The following is a 14,552-nucleotide window of genomic DNA, read 5'->3' as shown; positions in this document are numbered from 1 at the left end:
AGAAGGTAGTAATTAAAAAATTGAGAAACAAAAAAAAGACAGAAAACAACAAATGGCATATGTAACTCTTGCCTCATAAGTAACTATATGAAATTTAAATGAACTAACCACTCCAGAGGCAGAGATTGGGATGCTAAATAAAAAAAAAAAAAACTTGATCAAACTATATTCTGACTATAAAACACACTTTAGATACACTGTCACAAACAAGCTGAATGTAAAAAGATAACACTATTCAAACAGCATAAAAGAGCTAAAATGACTATACTACTATCAGACAAAATAGACTTTAAAAGTAATTTTTGTTTACAATGAAGAAAAAAAATGTAAAATGATAAAAAGGTCAAAGCATCAGGAACATATGACCATTACAAATATATTTTTATATATATACATATCCCTAAAAGGGTGCCCTAAAATAGAAGAAGAAAAACGGAAGGGAGAAATAAATGCCACATAATATTTGGAGACTTCAGTACCTGTGTTCTACAATGGATAAAACAATCAGCAGATCAACAAGGAAATATTTGATTTCCCAGATATGCCACATCATACTAGTTAAAATTTCCAGATTTCAACAAATATTCTAAGATACGTAAAGGGAGAAATTGAGATCAATATACAATTAATAGCTTGTAAGATGTGATATGTGATTGCCACAACGAAAAAAATGTCTATGCCAAGTACTCACAAGAGACCTACATGTGTGTATTTTACATGCATACACAACATTTTAGAAATTATATGTGTGCATGTATATGTGATTATTACATCTACATAGGTACACACACACACACACATACACATATCTTATATAAGGTGTTAAAACTTGAAGAGAAAATCCACAAGAGTAATGTCTTTTGTTTCCTGAAGCAGAATTCCACTACATGATAACCTTGATCTAGATCTAAAGGGACAACACCTCTGCTGTCCATGAGTTTTTAGTGATTGTGTTCTTACTCTTAAGATAGCCATTCCTTTTGTTTCCTTTGTCATGTCTCTTATGCTTATTAGAGTCCTTTATGTTTTCTAGCTGTTAAAGAAAAATGCTCAAATCTTTTGGTTTACCAGACTGGATAAAAATACACAACATCTGCTTTTTTTTAATACTTTTTTTAAAATGTAAATTTTTTTGTTTCTATATTATAGTAGAATGCCTTACAATTCTTATTATGTGTATAGAGTACGATTTTTCATATCTCTGGTTGTATACATAGCATATTCACATCAATTCATATCTTTATGCATGTACTTTGAAAATGTACTTCCTACATTTTCTTTGAAAATCATTGCATTCCACCATCATTCATTACCCTTTGGCCCCTCCCTTCCCCTCCAATCCCTCTGCTCTATCTAGAATTTGTCTATTCCTCCTATGCTCCAAGATCTAAAGGAACATTTGAAAATAAAAGGATAAATATATACCATTTGAGCACTAACTAAAAGATATTTTAACTATATTAAGAACAGACCAAAAAATGTTAATGGGTGTGGAAAACAGCAATAGAAATAAATGAAATTACTTCATAATGATAAAAATTAGAAGCTATAACAATCTAAATTTTTATGTATGTTTTCTGGGATTTTTAAGCTTCCCCTGTTACTTATTGCTCACATTTTTACAGTAAATAATGTTTTTGCAGTTTCATGACATCAGCAAAATTTTTAAATAATTTTTTCATCATAATCTGTTTTTAGCTCTTTTCTTACATATGTGAATAGACTCCTTCTTAATACAAATATTTATTTGTGCTTACTAGTTGCTCTTGTTATCAGTTCTCTTCATTTCTGTTCTTGTTTGACCAAGGAGCCAAGGGTATTGGCTAAGTAGTTGATACAGATACTTGATATTAGATTATATAAAATTATCATAGGTACTTTCAAAGCAGTCTCTCAGAATTCTGTTTCTTATGCCCTTAACTTAGAAGAATAGGCTGCCTGTACAAGGAGCGGAAGACATATATATTCATTTCAATTAACTTGCCTTTCATTTTTGCCATTACTTATTTCTAATTGCATTTTGGCTAATGATTAACAATTATAAGTCATTTTCTTTGAAAGTCACAGCTACATGCTTACATCTATGTTTTCTCAAACACTCATGCCTCAGAAGGCAAGTGCAATCATTTTGGAGTTCACATAACAATAGATAAAAAACATACTTTTATTTTCCATAATGGAGAAGAAGAGCCTTTCCCAAAGAAACATAAGAATTATATTAAAAGCAATGAGAAATGAGTCGATGAAAATTTTTTTAATTTTTCAGGATGAGAGAGACCCAGAGAAAGACGAAGAGCTGGAGCTGAAAAGAGGGCTATTATACAGAGACTCTGCCTATGACAGTGACCCTGAATATAGGTATGGGCTTAGTTAATGCTGTGTATAAAGATCTTTCTTATAACTGATGTAAAAATAGCCTGTTTTTCTCATCTGCTGAATTTTTAAAAATTTTTGATTCAAAAGTGTAATTTTTTTATTTTTTACTCTGTAAATTCCTATCACAATATTTTAATATGTATACATTACTGAAGGGGTTTTTTTGTTTGTTTTGTTTTGTTGGTACTGGAGATTGAGCTCAGGGGCACTCAACCCTGAGCCACATCTCCAGCCCTATTTTGTATTTTATTTAGAGACAGGGTGTCACTGAGTTCTTAGTGCCTTGCCATTGTTGAAGCTGGCTTTGAACTCATGATCCTCCTGCCTCAGCCTCCTGAGCCTCTGGGATTACAGGTGTTCGCCATGGCACCTGGCTGAAGTTTTTTAAATAAAATATATATACCTAATTTATGGTAATAATTTTTATCCTACACTTAATATTTATTTGACTGTACTGCAAGTTCACATATTTCATAATTTATTCTAACCTAAAAAAGGCTTTGTAATTTTAGAACATTATTAAATCTTTTCAAATAAATAAGAAAAAAAATCTGTTCTCTTAGATTAAAATTTCAAGAATGTTAGCAATAATATTTTTGCAAAGTTGTACTAGCATATTCCATGAGAACTTTCAAAAAAGTTGTCAATTGGCATAAAATTCTGTATTAAAATCTGAAAGTTAGGTGTGGTAGTACATGCTTGTAATCTCAGTAACTCAGGAGGCTGAGGCAGGAGGATCACAAGTTTGAGGCTAGCCTCAGCAACTTAGTGATACCCTGTCTCAAAATAAAAAAATAAAAAGATCTGGAGATGTAGCTCAGTGGTTAAGCATCCCTGCATTCAATCCCCAGTACCAAAATTAAAGCAAAACCAAACAAAAACTGTAAATTGTGGATGTATGCTGTCAAAGCATCATACTACTTATTACTATAGGGCTTTTACCTTCATAAGATTCCTCAAGAACAAATTTAAGAGCTCTAAATAGTAGAATGGGATTTTGTAACCAAATCGCTGATCTTTACCATCAGTAAATGAGGCTAGAACATCTATGAACATCTCCTTTTGCTCCTTACACCAGCATGAGTGTGACAACATTGCCAATAGTTTTATTGCCTCCCAAGCAAGAGGCAACCTGGGCCTCCCATCAAGGTATGTTTTATATTGTGGATGAATTGAAGGAGGAGCTATCCAAAGAGGAAAACTAAGGTTAAGAGAGCACATATTTTAAAAGAGGTTATCTTAAATTCTTTGTTCTTTTAGCTTTATTCCCTAGACTGTTATATGAATTACCTTCCCAATGTGGGGTGCTTAATCCATATAATTAATTATAATTTGGGTGAGGGGTGAGACTAGGAATGATACCGGAAAGGGTCTGATTTTCAAACTTTTGGATACATACTAATTGCTTGAGTTGTTTCTTAAAAATACTGATTTCTACCTCCCACCCTGTAGATTCTAGTTCCTGCATATGGATGAGATCTAAATGTATACATTTTAAGAAATACTATAGGTGATTCTAATACCATATTTTAAAAAGCAATGCTATTGATTTAAAATTTGCCATGAAAGTCAATATTGATTCTTTTTCTAGTTTATCAATGTTAATGACTAAGATTTTTAAATTTCCCAGGCACCTCATATGAGAGAGTAAAGCAGAATATCAGAAAAGTTCTGCTTATACATTTTTGAGATCACTTTATAATCCTTGCCACCTCTCTCATATGCAGTAGGAGGGAGTAGTCAGTCCTTTAAAATCTTTTATGAGTGCTTTTCTTTCATATTAGTGACCAAAATATTATTTGAGTTTTATTCACAAGTCATAGTGTATACTAGGCCAAGAATCTACTCTCATTTGATTTTCTCATATTAAAGATGAGAGAACCTACATTAATTACCCCATTGTTGAGGTTTCCAACAGCAAAAGTAAAGAGGGAATTTGGGTCTCAGCTTTTTAATTAGCCTTCTGCATGTGCCCATTGACAGTTGTTAAGAGGAAGTCTGTATGGACCTCTGGAATGAAGTGAGGAGCTCAGAATATTCCTTCCCCCAAAAGAAACAATAAAACTGACCAGAATTATCAAGAACAATTTTAAAACTTGGGAATTGACCAAAGACATGTAACAGATTGAGAAACATTTGTCTAGAAAATCTACTGAACCAAGGGAGTGTGGCATTTTAACTTAGAGATTTCATCCTCCCCCCGCAGCCACTGGCTCCCTAGCTCTGTGGCACAAAAGCACTTACTAAAGCAGTCAAGTTAAAAGACAAGGAAGTTTATATGGAGCCAAGTGCTGGGGCATGAGCAGAAGCAATAATGATCCTACTGGCAGTCAGGGAAGGCCTAGAGTCTTAATGCTTAGGACAAACAATAAAGATTCAGGAACCAGATAACCAAAGTGGGCCTTGATAAAGTTCTGCTTATTTCTGGTTGTTTGGAAGGTTATATGTATGCATAAATCTGTTATGATTGTAAGGGACTAGGCAGGGGCCTGGCAAGCCAATAATTCACAACTGAGTGTGAAGCCTGAGAAAGGCAGTAAATAAAATCCAGAACAAGCTTATAAACTGGATAAACTGAACATATTCTCCAAGCCACTTACAGATGCACTGACAAAAGATGGAAGCCTTATAGGTTTACAGGCTCTGACCAATTGTTTCCTGGTCACTAAGCCATGCTAACCCAGGTGTAGTCCCTAAGAAGCCAGGCTTGCCGCCTATAATCTAAGCAGTTTGGGAAACTGAGGCAGGAGGATCATGAGTTCAAAGCCAGCCTCAGCAGCTGTGAGGTGCTAAGCAACTCAGTGAGATCCTGTCTCTAAATAAAAATACAAAATAGGGCTGGGGATGTGGCTCAGTGGATGAGTGACCCGGAGTTCAATCTGTGGTATCCACCCCCCTCCAAAAAAAAAAAAAAAAAACAGAAACAATTTTTTTTAAAGTAGCAAGGGACACCAGCAACTGTACAGGGAGAGAGAAATAAGAATACAGAGTATGAATCCAAGCAAATCTTTAAACAAGTAAAATAAAAGGTAATAATCTTGGCAGGGAAGTCAGAATCCAGAGTTGCTACAAATATGGTGGCACACGCCTCTAATCCCAGCAGCTCAGAAGGCTGAGACAGGAGGGTTCAAAGTCAGCCTTAGCAGCAGTGAAATGCTAAACAACTCAGTGAGACCCTGTCTCTACATAATATACAAAATGGGGATGTGGCTCAGTGATTGTGTGCCCCTGAGTTCCATCCCCAATACCACCCCCCACCAAAAATGTCATTTTCAACAAAAATTTTGAGACATTTTAAGAAACATGAAAGTATGACCCATATTATATGAAAAATGAATTGTTAGAATCTGTATCTGAGGAGTCATCAATGTTGAATTCAGCAGATAAAGGCAACTGAGTTCAAGGAGCTAGAGGAAACCATGTTTAAAGAATTAAAAGTATAATGAAAATAATTTATCACATTGATCATATTAATTAAAAGAAATTATTTCTTTTATTTTTTTCTCAGTAAAAATATTTTGCTCATGATTTAACATTATCTTATACTCTAGATGTACATTATGGTCATCATCCACAGAATATAGCAGATACTCAGTGTTTTTTGCAGGAAAAGAAGAATGGGAAAATAGAGCATTTGTTATTTCATCTTCCAAGCATTGGATATTCATGATAATTGCCCCATGTCTGCCATCACCTTTGTGCATGAAACTCATTAGATAGACAGTTTTCTCAAAGAATCAATAAATGACTCCTTTTAATTCTGTGGGTTCTAGGTGGCTTGCAGAAGGAATCTACTACCTTTATGGGCTTGCTTCTCAATTTTGAGTTTTCTAGAAAATTTTTAGTCATTTGCTATGATAGCCTGCCAAGTTCCAGTTCCCTAGGATGCTCTTTTTTCTTTTCTTTTTAGTACATTCTACATATACTTCATATTTCCTCAGTTTTCAGAATATTTAAAGTTCTCTACATTGTTATGCATTCTTTGAGCATTAGCCCTAACTTTAAAGACAAAGGTTGAGGTAATGTTTTATATAGATAGGAGTTGGCCACAAAGGAGAGAAAAATAATAATAATAGAATAGAATATGACTTTTTAGCAGTGTTGTTCATAAAATTTGCTATTGATAACAACTGCTTTCTATTTAGATGTGCATATTTTCCAGGATACTGATAGTAGGAATATGCTCAATATAATATTTTAGTTATAAAATTATAACAGAAACTCAACCTAAATAATTTAAATTTGGGCTTTATGCTTTTAAACAACACAGGATTGATTATAAATTTCATTGCTTCTACATTGGTCACTGTATGATCAATTTTATGACTCTACCAAGATGTCATAAATAAATAGCCAGAAAGCTATCATTAGTAAAATTCACAATGGAAAGTTGACTTTTATTTTAAGTGAGAAAATGTTGCTTAATTCTAATTTAAATTCATTAGATTTTGCATTTTCAAATCAACTATCATAAAGTCCTTTTTAAAAGTTCTTTTTATTAAATAATTAACGTTTAGTTTTTCTTTTTCTTTTTAAAAATATTTTGTCTAGAAAAATATATTGATATTTATAAATTTTTTTTCAAATTGTTATAAAAATTGTAGTTCAGAATCTAGAAAAGTTTCTTATGATTAGAATAAACAAGTACTCATCTTTAAAAATAAAAATATAACCATTGTAATTAGAAAAATCTACTTAACGCCTGTACCTAAAAAGTATGAAAACATGTTCAGTTAATTAGTAGCCCCTTCAAAGAACATGAGTAGACAACAGATGGTTCTGAGACTACCAATTCTTACTATACAAATTTAATTTTTAAAATAGGGCATGAGAAAATAATAAAATTTTCATTAAGGATTATGATTTTTATGATTTTCATAAACAGAGCAAGTACTTATGGTCTTGTCTAAATGTTATTAGATCGGGGGACTGCTGACTAGATGATGACATGGGGGAAATGATAAGCAGCAGTCCAAGGTAGCTTTGGAGCCACGATTAAGTTTTCCATGATATTATTTGCCAAACCTGGAATTATTTAATCTTTAATGGCTACTTTTAAGGAATTAAAAAATAAGTTCATTATTTTATTTAATTGGGTCAGGACATGAGAATACTCTGAAGTATTCTGGCTGTGCTCCACATGAGGTCAGTTTTATGGCTAGTTCTTTTTCCTTGAAGTATGGGAGGGAGTTCAGAAAAGAAGAAGGAAAACAAATGGAATATTCCCTGTGAACTTGATAACAATACTGAGTTTAACCTACATTAGTAAAACCAAAGGGATGAATTAAAATATTATGTGTTTAATGACCATGTGTCCTCTTAGATGCAAAGAAAAAATATTTGAAATTGAAGAAATTTCAGAGTAATATTAATTCAATTTTATTTATAGTAGAAATCCTTTTTATATCTTGCCATTGTAGGCTCCTCATTCCTCTAGGATTGAATTCTCTTTTTGATTCTTGACAATTTTGATCTCTTCTAACTTCTGTAGTAATACTTGGTATTTCATTATATGTCTTGATTCTGTTACAGTGTGTGATCCCTGAAATAATCTGTGTCATCTTGTCTGTCTAGTGAATGCTTTGTCATTCTTTAGTTGTTCTCTCATCTGAGGTACTTCTATGACCTTAGGGATTTTGCATTTTCTCCTTTTTTGGTGTGTGTGTGTATGTGCCATATATATATATATATATATATATATATATATATATTACACACACATATATCATACACACGGACATAATTTCTATTTGAAGTTATATTTTTTCAAATTTAAAATTTAAATTATGTATATGTAATATTACAAATTGAAATTGTGTACATATTTCAATAATTTGGGATTTGAAACTGCTCAGTTCCCATATTTCCCTGATCTTTGTTCTTTTTTGTCCTTTTTCTTAATAGAATAATTGTCATAATTTAATTGCATGACCATCATAATTTAATTGAGGTTTTTCTGTTGAAGTAGCAATCACAAGTTACTGAAAAATTTACTGTCTTTAACCAAATGATAATATTGTCCCTGCTTTGTAGATAATTATTTTATAGAATACAGTCCTGATGCAGTATTTTGTAGGAATTTTTAGTAGGAACTTCCCTAAATGCTTTACATAAATGAGTACTGGAGATCTTCTTGGTAAAATAGAGACTTGTAGTCAGCCTATTGCTACAATAATGTTACTTATACATTTTAAACTTATGAATACACCCAGTAATACTATCAGAATTGATTCAACATGTTTAGAATTCATTAGAGAGAAAATGCTTCCAAGTCTGGAAGTAAATATTATGCTTACAATTCTTACTGTCCTTGTTTACATCAAGCCATAGACTTATATATTAGGACCCTCTCTGCATTTATAACATCATTTTGCAATTCAGACTTTCAGGTTGAATCACTTCTCATGTTTTCTCCAGAAAGCCACAGTACTGCTTACAAAATTGCAAAATTTTGAAATTTTAAGTAAAAATAAACTTCCTGCCAAATTTTTCCAGACCAAGGAACATTAGAATTATCTATTCTGTCCACTTTAGCTCTTCTTCACAGAACTTTTTCAGAATCACATTTGATCCTAAAGGACTTTATGAATTTTATTTCTTCATTACAAGCCACTAAGATAATATTTTAAAGCAACTTTGAGACATTTATTGTCTAATGCAACCAAAGCAATAGTAAATCTGTGTCTGATCACAATATAGTACTTTATGAAATGTGTTAAGATTTACAAACTGGGAAGAACCCATACCATGATTTTAAAAGTTGGTAGTCTTTATATTATCTTTCAGAGAGTTAGGAAGTGTGGTATATATGAAAAAAATAGAAATTCAGTTGATTAGGTTTATTAGGTTATAATTAGCCTGAAAACTAAAAACAACAACAAACAAATAAACCAACCATAGTTTGGAGAAGTACATTGTTAGTTGGTGATTGTGAACAACAGACAGCAAGACAGGAATGAATCTGCCTTTTGTGAAATAGTAATTAACCACTTACAGAAGACAAACACAAACAGAAAACAAATAAATAAACAAAACAACACATGAGACTCCTAAGGATGAGGGACAGAGGCTTTCTAGAAATTAGGTTGGCCAATATATTTGCAGAGGTATGAGGTATATGCAGATATATCTCATAATGTGTGTGTGATTCTCTTATACTGTAAATCAAATTATTAAAGTGTTTTAAGTGACAACAGCAATTAGACCTGGAGAGAAATTGTATGAAAGAAATTATGTTCAATTGTCTACATTGTTTTTTGTGCACAGATAATGAAAAACATATGCTGCTTATCTCAAAGCATTAGCATTGAGACATGGCTAAGGTCTTTTGGAAATTGTAAAGATTATTGATATTATTTGAAACTGAATGAATATGTATTATTATAATCATGTTTTAAAATACTTTTAATAATCTAGAGATGCTCTCATTTTCAAAATTATCCAGTGTGAAAGAAGTGGTACCAAATGTAAAGAAAACTCACTAGTAAATACTAGAAAATGTATGGAGGAATTCCATTCTAGCAAAGTATTGAGAAGTAAAGAGACCTATTGTCATGGTATATGAAAGTAAAGTTTTTCAGACTTTTTATTGTGAAATATAAGCAATAGCAGAGGAATATTCTTAAGTTTCATGTATTCTTAACAACAATAAAATGGATATTCATGATCTAGCTTAAGAAGTGGAAAATAACTCATAATTTTGAAGCCATATGTCCCTCAAAAGTTTCATCTCTTTCCACAGATATAAATGCTACTATGAATTTTCTGTTAATCTTGCTCTTATTCATTTTTATTGATTTTTTAAAAAATAAATGACAGTGGAATGCATTACAATTCTTATTACACATATACAGTAAAACTTTTTCATATCTCTGCTTGTATATAAAGTATGTTGACACCAATTCGTGTCTTCATACATGTACTTTGGATAATGATGTCCATCACATTCCACCAACATTTCTAACCCCATGCCCCCTCCCTTTCCCCTCACCCCTTGGCCCTATCTAGGATTCATCTATTCCTCCCATGGTCCCCCTCCCTACCCTACTATGAGTCAGCCTCCTTATATCAGAGAAAACATTCAGCATTTATTTTTTGGCGGGGATTGGCTAAATTCACTTAGCATTATCTTCTTCAACACCATCCATTTACCTGCAAATGCCATGATTTTATTCTCTTTTATTGCTGAGTAAAATTCCATTGTGTATATATATGCCACATTTTTTTATCCATTCATCCACTGAAGGGCATCTAGGTTGGCTCCACAGTTTAGCTATTGTGAATTGTGCTGCTATTATAAACATTGATGTGGCTGTGTCATATTCTTCTTTAGAGTTATACCACACATGTATCCCATCCAAAAGTGATAATGTATTTAATTGTCCTTGTTTCCAACCTTACATAAGTGTGATTATAACTATGTGTAGTATTCACAGCTTGCTTTTTTCCTACTTGTTTTTCATTTTCAAACACAATTATTCATGCAGCTGTAAGTCATTAACATTTCCTGCTGTATCCTCTGCTATTGTATAGGACAATATCTGTGCTGTGTATGTGCCATTGCATAGGACACAAATCACATTTTTATTTATCTGTTCTAATGTAGATATTTAGGTTGTTCCCAACATTGTTATTATGAATATGTTTATACATACATACTGTTACGCATGTGTAAAGATTTTTCTGGGTATTAGGAATAGAATTAATGGGTTAAAGTTGCATAATCCCTCTAACTGGGTCATGCCAAACTTTACACAAAGTTGATGTGTAAATATTTCCATTATTCTACATCCTCAATTGACAGTGTCAGGGTTTAAGGGTGATCATGTGGATATTCCATACCTTTTTGTGTCATCATTTTTGTTATGTACAATGAAGACTGACATCAAGCCAAATAAATTCTCTTTACAGATAAAGAGCTCCAAGAATTCCTATTTTTCCACAGACAATGGCAATAATATTACAGAACTGATAAGTCAGGGGAAGAAATTGGTTTCATGAAGTAAGATCTAAGTATATGAAGAAAGTGTCACATTTAATGGTCAAGAAATACAGTTCCATATGACACAAATGTCATAATCTCTAACAGACTTGAGTGGTCTAATCTATAATAAGTATTTCACTTATTGAAGTAGATTGATTTCATTTATTTAAAAAAATTCAAATTCTCTGAAGAAATTGATGTTTTATCTATAGCAAATTATGTTAAAGCCAGAAATTAATGTTCATGACAGTAGAATTTTAACTTCAGTATCTTCAACAAATATTATCAAAAAATATTACCAACCCATCAAAGAATATTACACCTAACCTAGTCCTGATATATTTCATTAGTTACATATCTGTTCTTTTTAGTTTTTTTTCCAGATGCTTAAAACTGTAGTGGATCCCTGTTACTTCAAAGTCAGACTCTTCTGTGTTATTTTTATTTTTCATAAGTGTTTCATCTTCAGTCTACGTTTCTCCATCTTCCTGAGGGTAATAGCAGTGTGGCATAGTAGAAAAGCTCTGGAGCCACAGACCTATCTCCTTTCTCATCTGTCACTTTCTAGCTGAGTGCTCTTAGGCAAATCATTTAACCTCACTTAGTTTTAATTTCTACCTCTATCCACTTTTAAGTGTTGTGATATTTATTGATAAATTCATAGAAAGTATCTAATTCAATGCCTCATATTATTCAATAACTTTTGTGCTCGAGGTAAGTGCTATACAATGAACTTTAAAAATTAAAAATTTATATATATAAATTATATATATAAAAATATATATATTTAAATTTATATATATGTAAAAATATAGCTGAGAAAACTGAGACTCTAGACAGTTAAATGAATTTCCCAAGGTCCCAAAGTTCCAGACTGACTTTAAAAGGCTATTCTCATACTGGTCATACCAGACCATCTGTGTGCTGCTTTTACCAAGCCGTACCTGTTTTCTGAATTCCTTTTTAACAACATGAAATTTTCATTTATTGTTTTGTAACTGTTTCACACAAATAGTTCTGTTTCTCCTTTTAGAGAGTTAGTATTTGATGCAGAGCCTTTAGCGTATTTTATTTTTCACAGTCCTCCTCCCCACCCCTGCCAAGTATCACACTCCCATAAAAAAAGTGTTAGGTTTAAATAGTACTACCTCTAATTTACTTTTACCATTGTTTTAAACCTTTTGGTTTCACTGTTGTTTATATCCTTTTTTTATAGCTCATATCAGCGGCCACATGGCTCTCTCCATTTGGATGATGGTGAATACTGGTCCAGGGCAGCCTCTTACAATAAGGGAAAATCCCACCGACCCGTCTTTGAGAACAGCATGGACAAGATGTACAGGAACTTATACAAAAAGGCCTGTGGTTCTGTTTCTCATACACAGGAAAGCTTCTGAGACCATCCATGATAAACTGTGTGAATGTCCGTGTCAACCTCTCAATGAAATCGTTTGATGTGATCGATATCTGTATTCATTTTTTTTTAAAAACAGGTGGTTCATTGAGTAAAATAGTTAACACTGAATCAAGTTTATTACTTCAAATGGTGCATTTTCATAAACAAGCCTTTTTTATTGCAGGAGATTGTGCTGTTTCAGATGTCAGAGCTATGCCACACAATCACAACTTCAATCTCTGAGAGCATGCTTCTCACATATATCTCATATCAACATCTACAAATTGAACAGTTTCTCTCTAGAAATGTTCTTCTGCCCTAATCACCTTGTATTTTTCTTTTATTTTTAATTAATATTAACTTAGAAATGAACAGAACGATATACTATATAAAATGAATTTCCCAAGAATTTAAACCCTGTTTTAACTGATAGTTTCTACTTTTCTTCTAGGTATATTTCTTAGCTCATAAGAAATAGCTTTTTTAATATTCATTTTTTATTTGTTCTTTTTAGTTATACATGACAGTAGAAAGCTTATATAATCATTTTCTTCCTCTTTTCTTTAGTTCTTCTTTAGAAGAACTACTTTATAAGATACCTAAAATGTGTAAGATTAGACATAGCAGCGGCCATGTATAAACCGTGAATAACTAATTTTTAAGATAGAATGCTTTGCACAATTTTCTTCAAGGGCCATGCCTTTTGATGCAAGTAGAATCAGAAAATAGCCTATATCATCAAGTATGTAGAAACTCAGTAAAAATAGGGACTTGTAATTTAAACTCTTTGGCATTTTGAAGCAGCCTCACTTTATTGGACACTTGGAACCATAGGGAAATAAAATAATATGGCAGAGTGCTTTTTAGTTAGGCACTCAAAATTTAATTGGTTGAATAATAAAATGAGCTCCTCGTTTCCCATCCAACACATAACCTATGAATCCAGTGACACTTTGAAGATATGAAACAAAAGTCAGTTGCCAAATTCACCAGAGAGTGAATGAAGGGAAAGCAAAGTGTTTGAAATAAGTAAAATTTATTTACAAGCTTGAAGAGTTGACTACAAGATATTTTCTCATTGACTATCATTGGTTAAGTCCACAGTTGTGATTTAAAGAGAAAAAGAAATGACTTGCAGTCTACTGAAATTAAAATTAAAATGGGAAATTGGATAACTTTGTGTTAGGAAACAATATACATGTGTTATCTAATAATAGAACTTTTAACTTCAGGTTAAGAATGTTTTAGTATAGCAATCTGTGATATATAGAAAAGGGCATGGCAATATGAGCTGGAGTCCTAGGCTTTCTCCCATCCCTGCCATTTTCTAGTTGAATCTCTTTAATTCTCTAGTCCTTAGTTTCCTCAGCTGTCAAATAAAGGGAATGGTATGGCTGTTAAACCATGTTCTGTGGACCCAGACCATGGTTCTAAGAGATGTTTATAGGAATGTAGATATAATTTTTTATTGGTCATGTAAGTCTCATGAAAGTTGGTTTGACACACACATGTGGGTGCATGTGTATGTGTCTTATTGAGTCCTACGTAGAATGGCAGGAATGAAAATGGATGCTATTAATGTGTGGGGGCAGCACTTATAAACTGGGGCTGTTAGCCAAGTTAGGTCCTAGGGTCTCCAAAATCATACTGAAAACTACCATGTGGGAGACTTTAAGAAATTCTGGATAAACCTTTTACAGTATCTAGTAGAAAGTCTGACCCATAATTGATGCTTCTTAAATATTTATTGAATTAACCCAGAATTTCCTAACCTAAATTGAGCATATAACAATGTTG

At 32.5% G+C, this 14,552-nt stretch overlaps 1 protein-coding gene across 3 annotated transcripts in view; it reads left to right on the top strand.

Moving 5' to 3' along the window:
- Spata6 (spermatogenesis associated 6) overlaps positions 1–12,888 on the top strand; it is a 116,927-nt gene extending 104,039 nt beyond the window's left edge. For all 3 annotated transcript variants that reach the window (XM_027945016.3, XM_027945015.2, XM_071617810.1), the window contains 2 exons: positions 2,267–2,358; positions 12,576–12,888. In XM_027945016.3, the coding sequence (XP_027800817.2) occupies positions 2,267–2,358; positions 12,576–12,756 (273 nt within the window). In that variant the 3' untranslated portion in view covers positions 12,757–12,888. The remainder of the gene's footprint in view (positions 1–2,266; positions 2,359–12,575) is intronic.
- The last annotated feature ends 1,664 nt before the right edge of the window (positions 12,889–14,552 follow it).

Source organism: Marmota flaviventris, chromosome 10 (assembly GCF_047511675.1).
Source record: "Marmota flaviventris isolate mMarFla1 chromosome 10, mMarFla1.hap1, whole genome shotgun sequence".
Lineage (NCBI taxonomy): Eukaryota > Metazoa > Chordata > Mammalia > Rodentia > Sciuridae > Marmota > Marmota flaviventris.
The sequence above is the reverse complement of the archived record's forward strand: the minus strand, read 5'-3'. Positions and strand labels throughout refer to the sequence as shown.